The sequence below is a fragment of the Phyllostomus discolor genome, chromosome 7 (genome assembly GCF_004126475.2).
Source record: "Phyllostomus discolor isolate MPI-MPIP mPhyDis1 chromosome 7, mPhyDis1.pri.v3, whole genome shotgun sequence".
NCBI classification, from domain to species: Eukaryota; Metazoa; Chordata; class Mammalia; order Chiroptera; family Phyllostomidae; genus Phyllostomus; species Phyllostomus discolor.
Genome location: NC_040909.2, coordinates 5,253,878 through 5,277,275, shown reverse-complemented (window position 1 = coordinate 5,277,275; position 23,398 = coordinate 5,253,878). Strand labels below are relative to the sequence as shown.

Below are 23,398 nucleotides of genomic sequence, written 5' to 3'. Positions count from 1 at the left end.
ACTCACCGGTCCTCGCCACCACAGAGGTGGGCGGCCCCTCGACGCCGTCCACACTGGCCCACACGCGCACCGTGTACTCCGTGTCCGGCTCCAGCCTGTCCAGCTCAGCCACCGCGGCTTCCCCGGGAACCAGCCGGGACTTCTCTGGGCCTGGGGGCGAGGACGGAGGCAGCTCCAGGGCTTGGCCAGGCTCTGGCCCCGCGCCCTGCCCGGACCCCCAAGACACAGCCCGTATTCCTGCCCGGACCTGCCCCCCAGAGCCCCACCGTGGCCCGACTGCCAGGAGATCCTGTATCTGGTGGCACCAGGAACCTTGCTCCAGGCGATGGTGACCGACGAGCTGCTGCTCTGAGTCACATGCACTGTCCTCACCGGGCCCAGCGGGTCTGAGGGGAGAGGCAACGGCAGGTCTGATGGGGGCGTGGGGGGGGGCATCGGGCCATCGTCTAGAGGGGGCTGCTGAGGCCTGACAGGAGGCCGGTATCTGACAGAAGCGGGGCTCCTGGCAGAGGGGACGATGGGGACTCCGGGTGGCGGGTGAGAGGACCCTCGGGGGTGGTAGGAGGCAGCGAGGAGTCTGACAAAGGAGAGGGCCTAAGTCTAAGAGGGGAGTTGGGTCCCGCAGAAAAGGCGGGGGGCAGGGCCTGAGAGAAGGGGCGTGAATTCGAAGGCGAAGCCAGAGGGGTCGCAGGTGAGAGGCGGAGGCAGGGGCCAAGGACAGAGGGAGACGCAGGGGCCCCAGGGCCGTGAGTATCAGAGGGGAGACACTGGGGGTCCGCGGGGGGGAAGCCAGGGTGTGAGCGGGAAGGTCCGGGGGCCCGACCGGTGCGAGCCACGATGACCACTGGGTGGCCCTCCTCTCTGCCTCGCAGCGCCGACACGGCCACCTGGTAGGAGGTTCCCGGCCGCAGCCCCGAGATGTCTGTGACGATGGAGTCTGGGGACAGCGTCTGGCTGGACTCCGGACCTAGGGTCAGGAGGAAGGGTTGCATGGCTCCCGCCCGCCCCCTCGAGCCCCCACGCCCTGGTCGTTCCCCGCAGCAACGCCCCCCCACCCCCCGCACTAACCACTGTCTGTCCTCCAGGTGACCCGGAACCGCTGGCTCCAGGAACAGGTCCCCAGGCCACTCGCACTCGGGTGGCATCTGATGCCACCACCCGCAGCCCTGGGACCACGAGGGAGGTTTCCGGCTCTGGGGGTTAAAGACAGCGGTCAGGGGTCATGACGAGGGCCCGGCGGGTCAGGCAGCGGGCCCCCGCGGCCCCCCCGCAGCGCAGCACTCACCCCTGCGGACGGTGAGGGGTGCCGGCGCCGCCCTCTCGGGCGCCCACCCGAGCAGACACTCGCACCGTGTAGCTCAGCCCCGCCCGGACGTCCTCCAAGTCGAAGGCCGTCTGACTGCCAGGCAGCACCAGGGTCCGCTCGACCCCTGAGGGAGAGGGCAGGGGAACAGGCCGGGCCCGTGAGACAGAGGGATGCGGGGTGACGGTCCTCAGTGACGGGCAGAGATCCGGGGCAGGAGGTCGGTGAGGGATGGGCCACGGGTGTGAGACGAGGGGGGGGGGGAGGGTCCGTGATGGAGAGTGACTCGGGTGACCCGGGCCAGGGACAGACAGGGGGGACAGGATGGTGGGGGCCGTGGACAGGATGTGAGCCGACAGGTCGCTGATAGCGACGCAGGGTGACAGGGGACAGCGTCAGCTGGGGACATGGGACACGGGGTCCATGTGGACAGCGGTCACAGCTGGGGGGTGGAAAAGGAGCCCGGAGAAGGCTGCGAGACCAGGAGTGGAGGGAGGTGGGGTGAGGGTGCAGCCGGGCCCCGAAGGCTGGAACTTCAGTGTGCATGTGGGGGGTGGGGTGCTGGCCGTGTCTGCCTTACCCTGGGTGCCGCGCACGGTGATGCGGTACTCGGTGGCACCGGGGACTGGTCTCCAGGACACTCGCACCCGCTGCCCTGGCAGCTCGGTGGCCTGCAGATCTGTCACCGGGCCCACGGGCTGCTCTGGCCCTGTTGGAAGACACGGCATGAGAGGCGCCCGGGGCCCCGTCCCCACCCCCTCACCTAGCCGGGCCCACCGAGCCCTCACCTGTGGGGACCACAGCCGCAGGTGTGGCCACCTCGCGGCCCTCCAGCAGGGTGTAGAGCGTGAAGCGGTACTCCGTGGCCGGCTGCAGCCCATCCAGCTGGTGGCGGGTCACGTGAGAGGGCAGCACCACCTTCTGAGGCGCCTCCACGCCTGTGCGACGGCGGGGTCAGGGTCAGGCCGGCTGAAGCCAAGCCCCGGCCCTGCCTGCCCACCGTCCCCCCTGCACTGACCGCTCTCACGCCGCCACTCCAGCCGGTAGCCCCGGGCCTCGGGCACCGCGTTCCAGGAAAGAAGGATGGACGTGGGGCCCAGGATGACCGGGCGCAGCGTCTGCTCCACGGAAGGATCTGCCCAGGGCACACGGGGCGTCAGCGGTGTCCTCCCCGCCCCCGCCTGCCTGTCCACCCACCCCAGGGGTGCACCCAGCCTTCTCACCGGTGCGGGCGGTCAGGGAGGTGGCAGACCCCACGCCACGGCCCAGCAGGGCGCTCACGGTCACCTCGTAGTCTGTGCCCGGCTCCAGGCCACGAAGCAACACTGACCCCTGCCCAGGGCCCAGCTCCTGCTGCTGCGCGGCCCCGCCTGCACGGGGCACACAGAGGGCTCAGGGGTCGTGCAGACTCAGGGCTCTGCCGTCCGTGTACGGCGCGGGGACCCCCTTCAACCCACACCTCCCGCTCACCTCTGAGGAGCCTCCACGTCACGCGGTAGCCAGTGGCCCCCGGCACGCTCCGCCAGGCCACCAGCAGGCTGTGCGCCGTGGTGTTCTGGATGGTCAGGTCCGGCCCCTCCAGGGCGGCTGGGGGAAGGTTGGAGTTGGTGGAGTTAGTGGTTAGTGGTTAACCTCCAGGGGTTAGTGGAGTCAGGAGTGGGGAGGGGCCGGTGGGGGCGGGCTGTGGAGGGGGCGGGGTCAGAGGGCAGTGGGGTGCTCACTGGTCCGAGCAGTCCCGCTCACGGCCTCCCCGATGCTGTTGGCGTACAGGGCGACCACGGTTACTTGGTACTCGGTCAGTGGCCGGAGGTCCTGCAGCCGAACGCTGGTTTCACCAGCGGGGACGCTCACCTGCCCGGGGTCAGAGGTCACTCATCTTGCCCGGCCCAGTCCACCCCCCACGCCGGCCCCACCCCCGCCGCCCCTGACGTCTTTACCTCCCGCCGCTCGCTCGGCAGTGGCTGTCCCAGGCCCGTCAGGGGAGTGTACTGGACCTTGTAGCCGGTCACAGGGCCGCCGGCCGCCGTCCACTGGACTCTCAAGGACTGACTGCCCGGCTCAGACAGCACCAGGTCTCGCGGACCAGAGGTGGAGTCATCGGCTGGGAAGGGGGAGTCAGGTGGCAGGATCAGGGGTCCGCTCTTACGGGGAGGCGTTGGGGTCAAGGGTCAGGAGCACAGCGGTCTGGGTGCCACCTCCAGGGCAGGATCGGAGGACCGCACCCCCGGCTGTCTGTCCGGAGCACGGGAACGGGGCTCAGGGTGGGGGGTCCGGGCCAGGGCGCACACGGCGGGCGAGCTGGTGGACACTCACGGGGCAGGGTCACGGGCACCCCTCCAGCTGTCGTGCACACCCTCCGGGAGACGAGGGGCAGCAGCGTCCTCAGGATGCTGAAGTCGTTGACGAAGAAGAAGAAATCGCTGGTCGGCTGTGAGGCAACTCGCTTCAGCTCCTCGGGGTCCGCGTTCTTGATCCCTGAGGTGATGTCCAATCAGGGCTCCGCTGCCCACGTGCTCCAGGCCGGTCCCTGCCCCAGCCAGCCTGGACCCCCAGCTGGGCACTCACCCACGGCAAACAGCTTGACCCCCTGGCCCTTCAGCTTCTGGGCAGCGGGGTCCACCAGGTCCTGGGACTTCCCATCAGTGATGAGGATGCAGACCTGGGCGGGTGCGGGGGTCAAGTCAGGGGGTGCGCCTGAGGCAGTGCCACTGGGGTCCCCCTGGGAGGCGTGGTGGGTGGGGAGAGAGGTCACCTTGGGGACACCAGGTCGGGCCAGCTGGGGCAGGAAGACGCGGTCTGCCACGTGGAGAATTGCGGCCCCCGTGCGTGTGTTGCCCCCCTTGTAGCTGAGGTCACGGATGGCGCGGACCACCTCTTCCCCGGAGCCGAGCGCGTCCAGCCCAAACTCGGTCCTGCGGGGGTTGGGGGGCGGCAACAGGCCGGGTCCTTTTCTGGCCCTGGTCTCGGGGAGGCCTCTGGGGTGAGGGTTGTGAGTGCCAGCCCCCGCTGAGGGTCCACCCTCCTGGTCCTCTGACTCCTGCCCTCCACTTCTGAAGCCCCCGAGTTAACAGACTCTTCAGGTGCCCGGGCCTGCCTGTGGCTGGGCCAGGGCGGGCTGCCAATCCTTGGGGCTCTCGGCCTCAGGGGACAGGATGTCTGGTTAATTAACTATTGTAGGAGGAAGGGCCCAGTTGTAGGGAGGTGGACGCTGGCCAGGCAGGAAGGCCATCTGGTGGTGAGCGGAGAGACTGAAGGCATCGAGGGGGGCGGGGCGGGGGGGCTGGGACATGGGGAGTCCGGCAGGCAGGGGGCCTCTGGGGCCCTGGGCCCCTCCTGGCTTCTCCCTCTTCGGATCAGGACACAGAGCCCCCGTCTCCGGCAGGGCGCCGGTCTGGGGGTGTCCCAGGGGCCGGGGCTGTATCTGGGAGAGGCCTGCTCTGTGTGCAGAGGAGGTCCTGGCTGGGGGGCTCTGGGTTCCCCGAAGCCTGGCCTGAGAGTTCGGGGGATCTTTGGCCCGTGCCTGGGGGAGGGGTCCTGCTGGGGCTGCGGGCCGCGCTGCCAGCAGCCACTCACCGGGGGTCGTCGCTGTACTGCACGGCCGCGAAGCGCACCCCCTGCGCACTGACTGCTCCCGCGAAGGGCAGCACCAGCCCCTCGAGGAAACCCCGCACTTCTCGGAAGTTGCTGCGGCCGATGGAAGAGGAGCCATCGAGCAGGAACACGATGTCAGCGGCGTACAGGCGCGTGCAGGACACTGGGGCGGGGAGGAGCGGTCACCACCTCCTCTTGGAGGTCCCCCGCCCGCCCCCCTCACTGCTCCAGGTCTCTTGGGACTACGGGCTGGGATAGGGGGTAGCCCCCGTCTGCTGTGCAAGCCGGCCCGGCGCCGCTGGGGCCTGGGAGCCTCGGGGGAGCGGAGGTGGCCGCGGTGCCCAGAGGGAGTGACTCCCACGCCTGACTCCCCGTCCCCTGGAGGACTGCTGGGGAGGGAGCATTGCCTGCGGCGGGCAGCCCAGGGTGCTCTGGGGCTGCGGTTGGCCTCGGGAGGTCAGCCCGAGTGTTGGGGGGCAGGAAACCCAGCTCGCGTCTGGGGAGTCAGAGGAGGGGTCTGCACAGGCTGGGGTGCGGTTTGGGAGATGCAGCGCGAAGTGGGGAGCCCGGAGAGACTTGGAGGCCTGCTCGCAGGGTCACAGGGTCGTGGGGAGGGGGGTGCAGAGCCGAGGTGACGGTAGAGGGCGGCCGCAGGTGACGGCGCGCGGTGCCCTGCAAGGGGTCCGTCCTTGGCGTGCCCACCTCTCTCCCTGTGCTGGGCCCGCGCGGGGGGCGCCTCTGCCAGGATCCCGGCGCAGAATGCGGCCACCAGGAGTCGCAGCCTCATCCTGGGTAGGGGAGAGGGTCAGCCAGGACCCGCCTCTGTCCCTTGGCCCCCTCGGCCTCGGCGGGTCCAAGCCCAGTGCTCCCCGACCCCCAGTCCCGGTCTTGCCTGCCGGTCCGGTCCGCCGGCTCCCACCGCCAGCCGCCGCCGCTGCAGTCCCGCAGCCACAGCGGAGAAAAGTCCCTAATCCTGGGGGGCGGAGCGGCGGGCGGGGACCCAGGGGCCCGCCCCTACCCACCTCCCAGAGGCCACCGCCCCCCTCTCCCCTGGACAGATGATCGGACTCCAGAGTGAAGCCCCCCACCTCCTATGGCTTCTTCCCACAGTATGGGTTCTCCGCAGACAGACGCCCATGGGGAGCCCCCTAGAACCCCACCAGGGGTCAGAGGTGCCGGCTGCTTCAAAGAAAACACAGAGTGACTGGCCAAGTGGCTGCTGGAGGCCAGAATTCCCACGGGCCCCCCCGGGGACTGAAGAGGCAGCAGGATTGTGGGGGGGGGTGGGGGAGGCTGCAGCTGGAAATGACTCACCCCCCCCACCCCGTGGGGGTGCCCAGACTAACCCTCGGGCCATGAGTCCCGCCGGCCACTCCCGTGATTCAGCCGTCCCTCCGTCTGCCGGGTCTCCTGCACCGCACCCCAGTCCCTTTGATAAGCAGGGAGCTCCCAGCAAATGAGGGCACAGAGCTCACCCCAGGGGAAGCAGGCACCGCCGGGCTGCACCCGAGTGACATGCACCCCCTGCAGAGAGGGGACCGGGGGAGAATCCGAGTCACGCTCGTGCATACGTGTCCACCCCAGTGTCCGGCATCCCTCCCTGTGCCCCGAGCCAGGCCCGGACAGATGCCATCCAGCTGTGTCTGCAGGGAGGGGCTGTCCCTGTGCAGAGGTTGGGACCACCCCCAGTGACAGCTCATGTCGCAGGAATGCACCCCTCCTGTCTGCGCCCCCTCTGTCCTGCCTCAGGCCAGGTCCCCCTACCTACACCTCCTTCGGTCCACTCTCCTTGGAGACCCACTTCCGCCCGTCATCCCTCCCAGGCCCAGAGGTCGCCCCGGGCTGCCCTCCTTCCTGCCCTCACGGTCCACCTACAGCCTCCAGCTTCGTCACTGCCCTTGCCCCGCGTCGCCCCCCTGGGTTAGCCTGACTGTCCCCTCGCCAAGCTCAGCGGGCTTCTGTGACTGTGCGTAGGCTCCTCCAACACCCCCACGCCCTCCGGTCGAGGCCACTGTCCTGAGGAGGTGACTGTGTGTACGCCCGTGTTCCTTTGTTGGGGGTGACACCACACAGAGATGCTCTCAAGAAGGCAGGCCCCCGGTTTTTCCTGCCAGCCCTGGGTCATTCTCAGAAGCCCCGGAAGTACATCTTCCTACTCTTCTCACTGCCGCCGAGCCCCTTCCCACACGCCTGGTCCCACAGCCTCCCTGGGGGTCCACGGGCTGAGAGGGGACAGCACTCGTTACCCTTGCCCGCCCCAGACTCCGCCAGCGTCTGAGGCTCCGAGGCTCCGAGGGCAGCCAGAGCTGGGGGCATTCAAGTCCACCAACGCTGCCTGCTGGCCTGTTACCCAGGAGGCAGAGGCTACCTTCCATCACTGACCCCACCCCATGCTTATCCTAGGAGGCAGTGCTGTGACCCACAGGGCCCAGAACCTTCTTCCAAGGTCAAGGTCTCAACCATGACCACTTGAGGGGACCCCAAACCCCTTGAAGCTGCCCCACAGGAGAGGGCAGCAGAGAACCAGACACGTCCGCGTGAGGCAGCCCCTGGCCCCAGACCCTCCCCTTCCCTCGCACAGCAGAGCGGAGGGTGAGCCCGGGACGGGCTGGTGCACAGGGCTCAGACGCAGCTGTGGGCTGAGCCTGGGGGGAGACCAGAGGCCCAGCCGAGAGGGTGTTCGGGCTGACCTCGTCAGAACCACTGAGGGCCCCCCCCCAAAGGAAGGAGGGCTGCCTGCTGTAGGAGGGGCTCACTCAGAGGGTGCTGGGAGATGCTGGTGAGGAGGCAGGCGCTGGGTCGGGGGCGAGTGCGAGTCTAGCGCTCAGGGAGGCCCGAGTGCGAGGGTGTGGTCCTGAGGCCCAGCCTCCAGGCCGGCCAACAACCTTGACACCGCCCTGGAGGCCCGTGCCCTCTGCAGGAGCAGCGGCCCGAGCGCCATCCTCCCTCCACTCGCCCCTGGACATCTCCTTCGGGCACCCCTCTGCCAGAGGGTGCTGTCTGCTCCCAGCCGAGGCCTCGTTTTAGGGTGCTAGCCCCACGCGTCCCACTGTCCTGGGCACTCCAAATCCCTCCCTGAACCACGGCCGCAAGCTGGGCCGGCCACCCTCCTCTACCCTGCTCCTCCCCTGGGCACCCCGGCCCTGCTGGGGATGCCGTCCTGGCCGTGGCCCCCACAGCCATGGCCTCGGCTCTGCCACCAGGCCGCTCACTAAGACACCACGGAAACCCGGCCCGGGAGTCCCCACAGGGCATCTCGGCTGACCGAGGCGGCCCCCTTCCCAGGAGTGCACCTCCCCACGGGCCTGCAGAGCGAAGACCAATTCCCTGGCTGGGTGTGAAGGCCCAGGAGCTCGAGCTCTTGCGTCCAGCACGCCTGATGCCTTTGAGGGTCACACCTGGGCTTAGGTGCCAAGCCCGGCCCCTCGGGAGCTCACGCCCAGGGAGACAGACCCAGCACTTGCTGCTCCCACAGCCTGGTGCACGCCTCTGCCAGCACCCGGGGCGGCCCCACAGGCCTCGGCACAGGCCACACCTTCTCTCCAGCAGTTGCAGAGTTGGAGGACCGGCGTCCCCCAGCCCTGAGCACCAGGGGCGCTTGGCAGTTATTTCCTAATTGACAACCTGTGGCACCAAATAGGGGCGAGGGGACAGCACTGGGGCAGGGCAGCGGTGACTCCAGGGCTGCTGGGACTTCTCAACAGTTCCCCACAACCCCGCCCAGCACCCTGCTCGCCCTCCTCACAGCGGAGTCGGGACCCTCACTCCCAACTCCCCGGGGCTCCCGGGGCACCGGACTGCAGAAGGGCGAGGTGCAGGAGGGCCCTGCCTGCCTGGCACCAGGGCCCACAGGTGGCAAGGGGACTAGACAGCTGAGAGCTCTGCCAGGCCCTGGCTGCCTCGGGGACGTGGGGAGGGGACCCTTGGGCCAGCAGCTCAGGACTTGTCTGGGAGAGACCTAGTCAAGGGAGGGGGCTCGGGTCCCACTGAGCTCAGGGATATTCTTGGAGCCTGAGTCAGCAGCAAGCAAACTGAGGCGAAGGATTCCGTGCTCTGCCTGTCCAGGCAGCAGTCAGCAACCGAATGGGAACACGGCGCCCCAGGCTAGTCTCCTCCCAGAATCCAGAGTAAATATTATGAAGGTGGCCTCCTCGGGGGAGTCCTTGTTCCCTTTTGATCCATCCAGGGGCCCTGGGCCCACAGCAGGAGGCTCCCCACCTGAGCCCCCGAGTCCCCAGCTGGGCCCTCCACCCGGGCGAAGGCTGTGCGTGCAGTTCCCATGGGCGGCCACGCCTCGCTCTTGGGACGGACTGGCCAGGAGCGTCCCCCACGTGGCTAAGTGGGAACATCTGGCCCCAGCTCCCCGGAGGCATCAAAGGCTTCCGGACTCCCTGCTGCAGGCCCCACACTCGCCCCTGGCTGAGGACACACCAGCCCGTGGGAAAGGCGGGAGGATCTGGGTACACAGAACCGGGGGGACGTCCCCGCCACCCCACCCACAGCCCAGCGGCCGTGCCGAAGCCAAGAAAAGAAAAGACAGCACAGTTCTCGACACAGGACTTTATTGGCGGCAGCGTGCAGCACAGGACCGAAGCGCTGAGGCGGCCTGTGCGTGGTGGGGGGACCACGAACCCCAGCCCTGCCTCTTGTCTACACAGGCTTCCTGCCTAGAAGCGCAGCCAGAACATGCCGCTGCGGATCCGGTTGTAGTCGGGGAGCTGCTCAATGGGCCCTGTGGGGAGAGGGTGGGGTGTGAGGGTGGGGCGCCTGGCTGGTACAGGGACACCTGGCCCCGCGCCGCACCCACCTCGGAGCTGCCCAGAGCCGCACAAGACAGGCTTTGAGTGCAGAAGGAAAAGAACATTCCTCCAGGGGTGCTGAGCCTGTCTCTTCACGCTCTGCCCTCGGAGCCCCGCCCCCCCCACGGAGGTGTCCGTTACCTGGTGGGTGCCGGGTACTGATGGAGGCACCTTGGCAGGGAGTCAAGGAGCTGCCGGGACAGGTTTTCTGAGCAAGAACTCCCTGGCAGCCAGACTACGGGCAGAGCCTCCTGGGGGCCTCCACTGGCTGCTTCCAGTGGGGGCTGGGGGGTAGGGAAGGCCCGGGAGAAAGACAAAGAGCAGGCCCTCCAGGTCACTCACCCATCGCAGCCACTGCCGGACACTGGTCATAGAAGTACTTGGAGCAGACCTCACGGACTACGCTGGCGTCCACCTCCTGCAGGGCGGAGCAGGGGCGCACTGACGGACAGGCACCCGGGGACCGCCTCGGCCGGTCCGGGGGCCCAGCCAGCGCAGACCCTCCCCTCGCACCACGACGCACAAGCACAGAGACAGCAAGGCTCTCCCAGCCCCACAGCCAGAGCCGCCCCTGCCCGCCTCTCCCCTGCCCTGGTGCCCGCCCGCCGGTGACACTGCCCGGGACCCCAGGGAGTCTGCACCGTCGGGCCCCAGCTGCCCACCCGCCAAGCGTCAGCCAGGTCCGAACTGCGGAACCTCCCCCAGGGCCCGTGTTACCGCAATCAGGCTTTCCCACTCGGCCAGGGGGATGCGGCGGCCGTAGGTCAGGAGACTGCGCCCGATGTCCTCACACACAGGAGTGGTGCCTGCGAGGGGCAGGCGGGGCTCCAGGTCCACCCGTGCATCCCGGCCCTCGGCACACACCCCAACTCCAGCTTCAGCTCACCCCGAACCCTGGTCTGACCGCAGACCCCACCCTCACTTCTACCGCCTGTCAGTGCGGAGCAGGCAACCGGCGCGCTCCCGGCCCACCCACGCCTGGACCTGAAGCCCCAAGCCCAGGGGTGGGGTGCCGGGGTGCGCTGCAGCCTTCGCAGCTTTCCCTTCCAGTGCTGGTGAGGAGCGGTGGCCGCCCAGGGGCTGCCCCTGCGGGGTGCACGCCACCCCCGCCCGGAGGGCCGCGGGACTCACCGTCCAGGTGCGACACCAGGGCGCTGCGCAGGAGGTTCCTGCCCCGGCGCACGTCGCTCTCCGTGGCGCTGGTGCACAGGCTCATCCTAGAGCCGGGGCGGGGTGTGCTCTGAGACCAGCCGCCCAGCCGCCCAGCCCCCTGCTCCGAGGCCCCCCCCCCCCGGTGCGGCCGGCGGCACTCACCACTGGCCTTGCAGGAAGAACAGCATGTCATCGATGCTCATGCGGTCGCACACGAAGTGCGCGCCCAGCAAGCCCGTCTCCGCGTAGCAGATGTTGAAGGTCTGGAAGCTCTGGCACAGCTTTTTGGCCACGGAGACGGACGCCAGCGGGCTGGACAGGTGCTACCGGGGGCACAGGGGTCAGCACCCACGCTTCCGCCTGCGGCCCACACCCCGCAGCCCAAGCGCACAGTCCCAGAACCCTCTCTTCCCCGAAGGCAGCGCCCACACCCAGCCCGGCACTCACCATGCCGCCGCCGTAGGTGCGGTCGTAGTGGCCGATCATGGCATTGGCCACTTGGAGGGCCACGTTGTCCGGGTTGGCCCAGCCAGGCCCCTCCACTGCAATGGCCACATGGGCCAAGGGCAGGGCATCGTCACGGTGGCATATCTGAAACAGAGCACGGCAAGGCTGAGTGACAGCCGGGTGACTGAGGCAACCAGAAAAGGTGCCAGGTGTGGGTGAAACGTGTGTGCGCACGTGTGAACACGTGCTCGTGAGGCAGCAGCCACGGGCCCCTTCCCACAGGCGGAGGCGTCTGCGGCGTCGTGAGGTAACCCAGCACACAAGGGCCCTCTGGTGGCCCCAGCTGCGGGCACCGCCCCTGCCCCCCAGGCAGCCCACCTGGCTGCCGGTGAAGCGGCACGGAGCGGGAGTGGGCACAGCGTCCTCCGCGTACGCCCCCGAGACGCCGCCGAAGTGCTTCTGGGCCAGGTCCACCAGCTGCCGGTGCTCCACCCCTGCCGAGGCAGACACCAGGGTCACCAGCCCGCCGGGGCCGGGGCACAGGGCGGGGGAACCACGGGAAGGAGCGCGAACGAGCAAGACCCCGGTCCCGTCTCAGTGGAAGATGGCACAAGGAAGACGTGACCCCAAGACAGGGCGGGGGAGGAGACCCTCCGTGGCCAGGCCCTGCCGCATGGGCAGGGCGGGCACCGCCGGGTCCAACAGCTCCGGGCCCAACGGCCAGCAGCAGCAGCCGAGCTGGGGAGCGGTTCCCGCGTGACGCATCCACCCGCGTCAGGGACACGGCTGGGGGTCCCCGGGCACAAGGCCACCCGCTCTGCCGGGCCCCCCCAGCCCCCCTCAGGCAGGTCCTGGCTGCCGCCCCTGTGCGGGCTGGCGAATGAGGGGCACAGAGGGGTGGCACTGCAGGGCTGTGACGGGCTCCGGGGGCCCGGGGGCCGAGCACGCTCAGCAGTAACATCACCCACTCGTGCCCTCAGGACCCCTGCGGGGCCTCACCTCCTCACCTCAGCAAGAGGGGGCCCTGCTGCCCGCGCACCCCAGCCGCCGGGTGCAGGGCGGTGGGCAGTCTTCCCCGGAGCACGGCCCCCCAGGCCCCTGCCTTTCGTTCTCTCCTCCCCCGAGCTCGGGTTCTGTTGGACTCAACTGTCCGATGTGCCGGCAGCCCCACCCGCTCTCGGTGCCCAGGTTCACCGACCCCAAAGCCACTCATTCGTTCTCCCTGTCAGTCTTCCACAACCAGCCGGGTGCCAGAGCCACGAGCCAGAGGAGCGCCCTTGGCCCTGCTTCATCCCCTCTGCCACGGCCGGGCCACCCCGAGTCCCTCCACTCGCACCCCCACTCCTGCCGTCAGGACCCGCGCAGCCCCTGCCTGGCCTGCCGGCCTCTGCCCCGGCCCCCATGTGGCAGCAGAACAAGCCTCAAACACACCCAGCACTGCCTCCCCCTCCACTCAGGTGCCCCCCCCACACCCGACCTCCACCATCCTGAGGCCTCTGTGCAATGGCACGTGCTTCAACAGCAGCCCCCAACCCGAAACTCTAGTCTCCCCTCAAACCCCCTGCTGCCCTGTGCCTCCCGTCCCAGGCACCCCCAGTCCGCCGTCACACGTGCTTCTTCCCACCTGCCCGGAGTGTGCACGGCCCCACGGGGGCCTGTGCTGAGAGGCCCAGCACCCCGAGTGGCCCTTCTAGCGACAGCACCCGGGAAGACTCCTGCTCCACCGCGGAGCCCGGGGACGGAGGCCGCTCCCATCCAGACTGAGCGGGAGCAGGGTGCTCAGGAGTGGGAGGTCCCCTACAGTCAGACACAGGGCAGCCGGGCAGCCAAGGCCGGTGCCCACCCAGCCGTTACCACGGGGTTTCGACGAGTCCACCGCTCACCTCCAGCGGCCGCGAGCACCATGCGCGGGGCCTTGTAATGCTGGCTGAGGTACTCGGTCAGGTCAGCCCGGGACAGCTTCCTGCAACACACACGGCCAGCGGGTCAGCACCTGCCCCGCACAGTGGGGCCGAGGGGACAGACAGGGGGACACGCGGCGTCTCCAGAGAACAAGCCCCAGCACCCTGCCCGACCCCTCCCCGTGCCACCACCCACCCACGCCCTGGGGCCCGGGGGGCAGCCCGTGCCTGACCTCAGGACAGGCCCGCAGTCCTTGGTGGGGGTGGTGCGAGCTGACCCCGTGCGCTCTCAGGGGCAGCGCCAGCGCTCATCCCACCCAGGACAAAAAGCCACATGGGCGGAGACCCAGACACTCCCTCCCTGAGGCTGTCAGGACACGCGTGGGAGCACGCCCTGAAAGCAAGCCCCGAACCTGAGCAGAGGCCACAGAGGCATCAGGAAAGGCCCACAGGGACCGCACCGCAGCACGGACCGCGCTCCCCACAGCGTGAACTGGGAAGACGAGGAGCACAGGCAGCAGCTAGAAACAAACTCGCGTGGACGTGGCCCAGCTAGCGCTCACCTGACGTTCTCGCTGGGCCCCTCCACGGACTGGGCCAGAGGCGTGCCCTGGAAGGCGGTGGCGTGCAGGTAGTCGAAGACCACGTCCCGCAGGGACGCGTCGTTCTCCTGCAGCTCCCGCAGGATCACGTCGCGCTCCTTCTCGATCTGGGAGTCCTCCAGGCTGCAGTTCTGCACAATGTCTGCCAGGAGCTCCACAGCTGGACGCGGGGGCAGGTCTGGGTGTCAGTGGGCCACTGGAGACCGGCAACACCACGGGCACCCAGGCCTGGTGGCCCCGGTTGCCCTGCTGCAAAGCCATGCTCTAAAAGCAGGCGAGGGGCCCCTGCGTGCCAGCCCTCGGCCTCTGGAGTGCCGTCTCCCCGGGCATCACCTTTCGGCAGGTCCTTGGACAGTGCCTTGATGTAGTAAGCCGTGTGCTCCCGGGTGCTGTAGGCATTCAGGTGGGCACCCATGCTCTCCACCTCCTTCTCCAGGGCATTGCCAGGCCGATTCTTTGTTCCCTGGAACCAGACATCAAAAGCACCAATCAGGAGCTGCTGAGAGCCCAGGACCCCCACCCTCAGAGGCTCAAGTCGCAGCAGAACCAGTGGGCTCCAGCAAAGAGCATGGGGGCTGAGGGCCCAGGGTCTGTGCTGACCAAGCACTGAGCGGGCTTAAGCTGCCTGAGCCAGGGGCCGGGAAAGAAGGGCACGGCCACAGCACGTGTTTCCTGAAATCCGGCGCCCCCCTCCCCTTACTGGCAGTCACGGTCAGGTAGGCTCACACCTGTGTGCAGGCGATGCTGCCACTACCTGCTCTCCCTACACACCATTCATACGCCTGTGCACAGTGGCTAAAGAGCAGTGGCCTCTGTGGGACTGGACCCCAGTTGTGCGTGTCACACACACAAGCATATTAAGATCTACACACATGGATGCTACAGCTGGCTAGGCTGCTGTTCCTGCTACACACCCCTGCCCATCCTGTATTTCCTTCTCCATACCTCCATTCATTAAAACATTTCAGTCCTGGCTGGTGTGGACGCATCTCGTTTGTGGGTGAGACTGCTGAGCCTTGCTGAAGGTGGAGCAGTCGCCACCGTAGCCCTCGGCCAGGCCATGTGGGCTCGGAGTGGGACACTGTCCACACGTGCCCCACAGTTCCCTCGTCGGCACACACACACAGGCCTGGCCTCGCTGGTGGAGCTTGGGGCTCCTGTGAATCCCTGTATCGTGTTGTTGTTTTTTTTACTCTGGGGCCTTGTGCAGGGGCCCACCAGAGAGCTGCTCCCTCAGAAGAGGCCGAGCCGCGTGGCTCCTTCCAGAAAGGCCAGCCAGAGGCTCCTCCGCGGCTGAAGCCCCGAACAGAGGCGGCCAACTCTTCCGACCCACATCCTCCGGAGGGACGACACACAGCCCAGGCTGGGGGTGGGGGTGGGGGTGGGGGCAGGGTTTCAGGGGCCTCACCTTGAAAGCCAGGTGCTCCACGAAGTAGCCTGCCCCGTTGTTCTTCTCGTTCTCATACCGGCTGCCCACGTCGATCCATACCCCAACCTGGACAAGAAGCAGCAAACCAACCACTCCAGCACCCATTCATGTCCACCCCACCAGGTGGACCCCCCCACCCCCACAAGCTAAAGCTGAGGCTCCCAGTCCCAGGGTGGGGGATGGCCGTCTCCAAGCAGGGCCATGGCATTCAGAGGTGCACCGGGAACCACCAGCGGAATGACCAGTCCCCCTGCATCACCTCTCCTGCCTGCCGCGCTTCCTGGCAAGCCGGCGAGGACGCCCACAGAAGTTCCTAACCGGGCAGGCTCAGCTGGAACCATCGCTACGTGAAACTGAAATTCTCAAATTCAGCCTTGATTTTCAGTTGTCTTCTTCTGGACAAGCAACTCGTGATGTACAACTTACCTCCTCCTCCTCTCTAAACATTACACTCTGCCTCGTTCTGGTGATTCTACCCTCTCACCACGAAGGAAGGAGGCTACCAGCTCAGACGCCGAACATTCTGTATTAAGAAAACAGCCTGCCCTGGCCAGTGTGCCTCAGTTTGGTGCCATTCTGGGAAGCAAAAGGTCGCTGGTTCAATTCCCAGTCAGGGCACATGCCTGGGGTGCGGGGTTCAGTCCCTCATCGGGGCGAGTACAAGGGGGACCAATCGATGTTTCTCTCACATAGATGTTGCTCTCCCTCTTTCTCCCTCCCTCCACCCCTCTCGAAAACAATTAAAATAAATCTTAAAAAAGAAAATAGCTTTCATTCACACTTCAAGTTTTAAAAGTGTATTTTATTGATTATGGTATTACAGTGGTCCCAGTTTTTCTCCCTTTGCCCCCCTTTCCTCCAGCCATTCCACCTTAGTTCATGTATATGGGTTGTACATGTTAAGTTCTTTGGCTTCTCCATTGTTTATACTGTTCTTAACATCCCTGTCTAGTCCGCGCCTACCCAATTATGCTTCTAAACCTCTGCACCTTTCCCCCATTCTCCCCCTCCCAGCTGATAACCCTCCAAATGGTCTCCACATCTACAACTCAATTCCTGTTCTAGTTGCTTGCTTAGTTTTTTAGATTCAGTTGTTGATTTGTTGTCATTTTAATGCTCACAGTTTTGCTCTTTTCCCTAAAAAATCCCTTTAATATTTCCTGTAATAAGAGCTTGGTGGTGATGAACTCCTTTAGCTTTACCTTGTCTGGGAAGCACTTTACCTGCCCTTCCATTCTAAATGCTAGCTTTGCTGGACAGAGTAATCTAGGTTGTAGGTCCTTGCTTTTTATCACTTTGAATACTTCTTGCCACTCTCTTCTATCCTGCAGTTTCTTTTGAGAAATCAGCTGACAATCTTATGAGAACTCCTTTGTAGGTAACTATCCTCTTTTCTCTTGCTTTTAAGATTCTCTTTAACTAATCTTTGGCATTTTAATTATGATGTGTCTTGGTGTGGACCTCTTTGGATCCAGCTTGTTTGGAGCTCTTTGTGCTTCCTGGACTTGTATGTCTATTTCCTTTGCCAAATTAGGAAAGTTCTCTTTCATCATTTTTTCAAAAAAGTTTTCAATTTCTTGCTCTTCCCCTTCTCCTCTTGGTATCCCTGATTCAGATGTTGGCCTTTTTTGGAGATGTCCCAGAGTCTTCTTAAACACTTTTTTTTTTTAACTCGTTTTCTTCATTTTGTTCTAGTTGAATGTTCATTCCTTCCTTGTGTTGCAAATAACTAACTTGAATCCCAGCTTCCTTCCCTTCACTGTTTCCTGTGGATTTCTCTTTAATTTCCCCTAGTAGAGCCTTCATCTCTTCCCTTCTGCTTTTGCTGTATTCAATGAGATATCTGAGCATTCTGATCACCAGTGTTCTAAAGTCTGCGTCTGATAGGCTGGCTAGCTCTGCACTGCTTATCTCTTTTTCTGGGGTTCTGTTCTGTTCCTTCATTTGGGCCACACTTCTTTGTCTCTTGATTTTGGTAGTCTCCCTGTGCCTCTGTACTAGGTGGAGCCAATTCGATTTTGTTTTAGCGAGCCTGTTAAGTCCTGTGGGGCGGAGCCTTGGGTGTTTGCCTGGGTGGGGCAACCGTGGCTCCGTGTGGGGGGGAGGGGTCAAAAAGGGGGCAATGCCACTGCTGCCTGACTTCTGGGGGCTTGCCCGGCCCTCACCCCATTTCCAGTCCCTTCGCCCACTTCCCGTAATTGACTGGCGCCCTTCCAGAGGCTGTCCTGGTTGTGGTTCTCTGGTGGGTGGGTTTGCATGCATTCCAGGCTCTCCTGAGAAACCAGCAGTTTGTTCCACCACCCCAGTCCCTGCTGGGTTACAGCCAGAAGTCATGAGGCTTTCTTTTCGCTGGTGCTGGAGCCCTGGGCTGTGCAGTACGACCTGGGGCCGGGCTCGCTGGCTCACCAAGTGTCTCCGATTTTCATCCACCACACATGAACGTGAGGCTGCCTGTTCTTCCAGCCAGCAGCCTCACGCTGCCTTGCCCCCCGCACACCGAGTCCTCTCCACCCCGGGTCCCCGTCTCAGTCCCTCCTACCCATCTAGATGAACATAGCTTCTTTAAATCCTTGGTTTTCAGACTCCCATACAGTCTGGGTATTTTCATTTTTAAGTTAGTTGTGTTCCTTCTTATGGTTGTATAATGAGGCGAGGTGTGTTCTACCTACATACACCTCCATCTTGACAGGAAGCCCCCCCCAAAAGTTGTAAAGCAGACCTGAACACCTAACATGGCCAAGTGTCTCCTTGATACCCAAGAGGGAAATCTTGTAATTTGTTTTAAATATTTAAAAAAAGATTTTATTTACTTTTTTTTTTAGAGAGGGGAAGGGAGAGGGGAAGAGAGGAAGAGAAACATCAATGTGTGTTGCTTCTTGTGCACCCTCCACTGGGGACCTGGCCCACAACCCAGGCATGTGCCCTGACTGGGAATCAAACCAGCAACCCTTTGGTGTGGCTCTCAATCCATTGAGCCACACCAGCCAGAGCAAGAATCTTCTAATTTTCTTAATAGCCTCCTGGTGTGCTGTGAAGCAAACACCACCACTCACCCCATGTGTCCCATAGATTTAGTCTTCTAATTTACTTCTTGTTTCTAATTGACTTAAAATTTCACATCTACTTTCCTAAGAGATACTGATGTACAACCATACATCACAAACTCTTACATGAACATCTACGCCACACTGAACATCCCGGAAAGATGCATCTTACAATCCATGGCTCCCTCCGAGAATAACTGACAGCGCTCTTTCTCTGACGCTCCCTACATCGGGAGCATCCTCCAGTCCAGAAAATGCAGCATTCTGTGCCAAGCTTTCTCAACAGGCTTCGGGCTGGCTGACACAGGTGCCACATAATAAGGAAGTTACCCATCACCCTTTGCTGTATTCTGTGAGAGCATCACACAGGACATTACTTGTCCCCGAAAAACTTAACAGAGATTTTGCCACAGAACCACTGAGCCCTGGAGTATGGAGTGGGGAGAAGGGGGAGGACTTCTTCTTGAGAATCTTCTCTCCTATTCATGTACCTAGTCAAGATTTCTATCCTTGAGTCAATTTTGAGGATTTGCTATTTTTTTTTTTTGGAAAAGTCACCCATTTCACTAGAACCTTCCTCTGCAATGCATTCCTAGTTTAGCAAGTAGACTGTGACTTTGGGCTGTGAGACTAGCAGTCACCCAATGTCTCTGAACCTAATTTTCCTCATTGTAAAACTGAGGTAGAATTGCTTCTCTCATATGGGCTGCTTAAGAAAAAGTTGGGTGGGAGGACACAACACCTTGGCCTCCTTCTTGGTTGACTTCAAACGTGTTGACTGGTGAGGACTGCCCCCACTCCAGAAGTCAAAGCAAGGATGGAGTCAGGACTGGTGCAAAAGGGTTAATCCAATGGTGAATGAGCAGGAGTGACAGGAACCACAGAGACCTCGTATTCAAGGTCACACCCTGACCTGGGATGACTCCAGGGCAATAAGGAGGTCCCCTCCAGACAGCGGGCCCCACTCACCGTGCAGGTAGGCTGTGAGGACTGCTCTGAGGCCACTCGTAGCCCGTTGTCCAGCTGGCTGATTTGCGTTTCTGGCACGCTCTGGAGGGCCTGGGCGAAGGTGGCCGTGCTCCGCAAGGCAGGCGACTTCAGCAGGGCCGGCTGCTATTAAGCAGGAGATAGGGACTGAGGACTGGCTTGGGGTATCACTCCTCAGCTCCCAAGCCCGCAGGGGTATCCCCGTCCCCAGGCCAGCCGCGATACTGCCATCCCCGCCCAGGGACGTGACCTTCCCACGGCCCTGACCCCGCGACCTCCTCAATCTCGACGCGCCACGGCTAACAGCCCACTCCCGGTCAGCGTCCCGAAGTCCCACGTCTCATAACTCTGCGCCCCCCGCTGCCACCTCACCGAGCGGCGGGTGCGCAGCAACACTCGCGTCCCAGCGCCGGCCACCCGGCAAACCGCGGAAGCCGCCATCTTCTAGCCCAGTAAGCCGGTGTCGCGTCACGCATGCGTAAACGGACGCGACGGCGTCCGAGGCGCAGGCGCAGACTTCAGCTTTAGCGCTCGGCCGCCCCCTGGCGGAATTTCAAGATATTCATTCCTGGCCGGTTGGTGGCGCTGTCCGCGCTGTCCGCAGGGACCTGCGCGCATCTGTCCGCGGGGCCGTCTGTCGGCCTGCGGGTTCCGTCTGCGGTCCAGCCCGACTGCCCGTCTCATCCATAGGAGGCAGAGTGAGCGGGTGTTTCTCACGGTCCACGGGCCCCCCTAATCCCCTGCGTGTTCGGAGCAGGCTAAAGCACCAGCGAGGAATCCTGGGACTAAAGGGCAGTTGCTGAAAGACACGGTTTTCCCTTAAAAGGAGTAAAATAAATTCAGACGTTGACGTGGAAGGGATTTAACGATATGTTGCTAAAGGAAAAAAGGGGCAGTTGAGACGAATTTGTGAAACCGGTTCCTTGCGTGCAAAGCAACACACACACCCACAAGCAACAAAACGACGGTGCCTTTTCTCACAGTTTCCACTTACACGCTCCCCATTTCCTTGGGAGCCGTCACTGGCAGCCCGCAGCGTTTTTTTTAAACTTTACTTTTCAATTACAGTTGACATTCCATATTATTTTATATTAGTTCCAGGTATGACAGGCAGCATCCTTCAAGTTCAGATTTCTGCTAATAGTTGAAGGTGTGAGAAAGGGGGAAATTCTCCTTTCCCTCCTCTGGTTCTTCTGGCTGGCTGAGCAGTCAAATCAATGAGACCAAATGACAGAAGAAAATCGAGGTCCATTTCCGCTGCAGGGGAGCCCCACATAATGAGAGAGTCAGAGACCCCTCATGCCGGAAAGGTTCAGAAACAGAAGGGGAGAATGCGTGTGTAAGACATTGTGAGCAAGGGCCCTGGCTGGTGTGGCTCAGTGGACTGAGTGCCGGCCTGTGAACCAAAGCATCATCGCTGGTTCAATTCCAAGTCAGGCCACATGCCTGGGATGCAGGCCAGGCCCCCAATTGGAGGAGGCACATGAGAGGCAACCACACATTCATGTTTCTCTCCCTCTTCCTCTCTTCCCCTCTCTCTATAAATAAAATCTTTTTGAAAGATTTTATTTATTTTTAGAGAGGGAAGGGAAGGAGATAGAGAGAGAGAGAAACATCAATGTGTGGTTGCTGGGGGCCATGGCCTGCAACCCAGGCATGTACCCTGACTAGAATCGAACCTGCAACACTTTGGTTTGCAGCCCGCACTCAATCCACTGAGCTATGCCAGCCAGGGCTAAATAAAATATTCTTTGAAAAAAAAAAAGAGATTGTGAACTAGAGATGAGGTAATGAACGTTGGGGCTTCAGAAGGGAGAGACCATGTTCAGTAATTAAGTAGAAGCTTGCCCTGCCATATAGGTAGGTCAAAAGAAGTTACCTTTCATAAGCTCTTATTATGGGCAAGGCTCCTCATTCAGAAGCCTGTAGATAGTTAAGGTGGGGGGCGTGGACAGGAGGCTCTCATGAGCCCAGAGGGACCCCGTTGCCTTTAGCTCAATCAGACCAACCCATGCACCACTGGGGCACATTTTGGGGTGGCTCATGCTGAGCCACCACAAAGGCAATTTTGGCTTTTTCTGTTATGTTCCTTGAAATTCTTCCCGCCTTTGCTCCCCGCCCAATTCCAAAGTTATCTCCACATTGAAAAAAAATTGTTGTAGCAAGATCTCGCCCTTGATACTAACATCTGTATGTTTTCTATTGCGGCCTTAACAGATGACTACAGACGTAATGGCTTAGCACAACACAGATTTGTTATCTCACAGTTCAGTAGGCTCAGAGTCCAACACGGATCTCACTGGGCTAAAGTCGAGGCATCGGCAGGGCTGCGTTCCTTCTGGGAGGCTCCAGGGAAGAGCGTGTCCTCGCTCATTCAGGCTGTGGACGGAGCGCAGACCCCGAGGGCTGCGGGACTTCCTCAAAGCCAGCTGCGGAGGGCGAAGCACCTCTCACACTTGGAATAATTTAAGGCCTCATGTGGTTACTTGGGCCCACCAAAATAATCCAGGGTAATCTCCCTACGTTAAGGTCTCTCATCTTAATTTTACCTGCAAAGGTCTTTTTGCCCAGTGTTGTAACATAGTCACTGACTCCACGGTTATCTTAAGGGGCCATTATTCTGCCCACCAGCCCTCCCCAGATGGCGCCAGCTCCTGCCCCTTCGCAGCCCGCTCCCTCCTGCACCCCGGAGCTCACTCTTTCCCCTGAAGTCCTGACCACTTTATGGTCCCTAGGACAGGCCAAAGTCTCTTCCCCCACCACACCCTTGCATGTGCTTGTCCTTCTGACTGCAGCATCCTCCCCCTTCTCTCGCCACCCCATTCGTCCCAGGTCCCTGCAATCAGTCCACCCGACGGGGCCAGCACACCTCTGCAAAGTAATTGCCATTCTGAGTCTGTTTCACCATCACCACCACCCTCCCCTACTTGCGAGTGGGCAAGGGAGGAGCCAGTGGTGTTCTGCGTGTCCTGGCAAACAGTAGGTGCTCACTAAACCTTGTAGAATACAGAAGTGGCCCTAACAAGAGGCTGATGAAACTCCGCCGTCATTGCCCTTTATTTCCTGGCCTCGTGAGCACCTCCCCGTAGTCTGCCCACGGGGTCAAGTATTTTTGGAAAACTTGCAAAATCCAGTTAGTCGAACTACACCCAGTTAGAACTCCATCCCACTTCCCCTCATGTTGGGGACGTTAGGGAAGCTGTGACATTTGGGGGGCCCAGCCAAGAGGAAGGTGCATCGAGGGCTCTCCAGCTGGGGTTTTCTGGGAAGCACACGCTGAGATGTTTACCGGGGCGTCCTTTCAGACGGGCCTTGGGGGGGGGGGGGCGGGAGAACGACGGCTGTGGGGGGCTCTCTGAGCCGAGGCAGCCCCCAGGACGGGCTGCCGGAGGCCCTCCTGGAAGGGGGCACACGTGATTTGGGTTTACTGCGACATATTTACGGGGGTTGCTCCCCGGCTGAGGACGGTTTGCTCAGTGTTCCTGTCCTGGTGTAGGAATGGCCTCTAGGCACCCCCTGCTGGTCAGGAGACAGAAGTACAAGGTCCTGCTGCGTTTATAGTAAAACCTGCCCCCCAGTGCCCAGGGCTAGAAAAACTGCGGGCCGTGGAGGGAAAACAAGGTTTGAAATGAGTGGAGCCAGAAGCCCATCCATGGAAAACTCTTCCAAATCATTCAGCATCTCTCGTGAAAGTCGATGAAAGTTCCCCAAATCTGAAAACCACCCAGGACCTTCATGTGACACCATCAACAGCAAGTAAGGAAATACATTTTTTAAACGATCAATAATTAAAATACAAATCTCAACCAGCCATGTTAGAAGGAAGACTGAATTATCTTTCTATTCTCCACAGGGGAAATATTTTCACCAAAATTACAGAATCCTTGTTCTACATATAGGCCACCAGAGTGAGCAGCCAGAAAACGTGGGGGTGGGGGGGAGTATTACAGAAACATATCAAGAAGACACCACAAATATGTTATTGTTCTGGACTTTGCACTGTAGTGTTTGCCAACTTTTTAACATTTGTCAGTCATTTGTCGTGACTTCCTATTATTTCAATTCACTTGTTTCTATTTTTGAAATCATAATGTTACGTTGTTTTTCTGGAAGAGACCCTAAAATGCCCAGGTTCAGTACCCA

The 23,398-nt window shown here is 62.1% G+C and overlaps 2 protein-coding genes across 3 annotated transcripts in view; both read right to left on the bottom strand.

Annotated features, from left to right (window-relative positions):
* The window catches only part of COL7A1 (collagen type VII alpha 1 chain), a 30,537-nt gene extending 24,645 nt beyond the window's left edge, over positions 1–5,892 (bottom strand). The window contains 20 exon segments of the mRNA XM_036030370.1: positions 7–150; positions 267–386; positions 824–967; positions 1,069–1,098; positions 1,101–1,193; positions 1,286–1,301; positions 1,303–1,430; positions 1,884–2,012; positions 2,092–2,241; positions 2,322–2,438; positions 2,527–2,673; positions 2,774–2,890; positions 3,025–3,154; positions 3,241–3,404; positions 3,617–3,778; positions 3,869–3,962; positions 4,056–4,215; positions 4,877–5,057; positions 5,597–5,682; positions 5,787–5,892. Coding sequence (XP_035886263.1) covers positions 7–150; positions 267–386; positions 824–967; positions 1,069–1,098; positions 1,101–1,193; positions 1,286–1,301; positions 1,303–1,430; positions 1,884–2,012; positions 2,092–2,241; positions 2,322–2,438; positions 2,527–2,673; positions 2,774–2,890; positions 3,025–3,154; positions 3,241–3,404; positions 3,617–3,778; positions 3,869–3,962; positions 4,056–4,215; positions 4,877–5,057; positions 5,597–5,681 — 2,311 coding nt within the window. The 5' untranslated portion in view covers position 5,682; positions 5,787–5,892.
* Positions 5,893–9,439: 3,547 nt separating this feature from the next.
* LOC114501536 (cytochrome b-c1 complex subunit 1, mitochondrial) lies at positions 9,440–19,772 on the bottom strand. Of its 2 annotated transcripts, none has more exons than XM_028518142.2 (13): positions 19,628–19,772; positions 19,238–19,381; positions 15,204–15,290; positions 14,129–14,258; positions 13,757–13,955; positions 13,176–13,255; positions 11,671–11,786; positions 11,293–11,436; positions 11,008–11,168; positions 10,825–10,910; positions 10,411–10,499; positions 10,036–10,111; positions 9,440–9,626 (listed from the first exon to the last, which is right to left on the bottom strand). In XM_028518142.2, exons 1-13 carry the CDS (start codon positions 19,694–19,696, stop codon positions 9,562–9,564), a joined length of 1,446 nt encoding a protein of 481 aa, XP_028373943.1. In that variant the 5' UTR covers positions 19,697–19,772; the 3' UTR covers positions 9,440–9,561. The 2 variants fall into 2 exon arrangements, with proteins under 2 accessions (XP_028373943.1, XP_028373944.1); XM_028518143.2 differs by having other exon boundaries at positions 19,238–19,378; positions 19,628–19,752.
* Positions 19,773–23,398: the final 3,626 nt, after the last annotated feature.

What these genes read in the sequence shown, in the direction of transcription:
- LOC114501536 (XM_028518142.2), bottom strand. Translation starts at nt 19,696, where the DNA reads ATGGCGGCTTCCGCGGTTTGCCGGGTGGCCGGCGCTGGGACGCGAGTG. An exon ending in GCCGCTTCACCGGCAGCCAG is followed by an intron (nt 11,437 to 11,670) that starts GTGGGCTGCCTG and finishes GCTCTGTTTCAG; the next exon opens with ATATGCCACCGTGACGATGC. An exon ending in CCTGGTGTCGCACCTGGACG is followed by an intron (nt 10,500 to 10,824) that starts GTGAGTCCCGCG and finishes TGCCCCTCGCAG; the next exon opens with GCACCACTCCTGTGTGTGAG.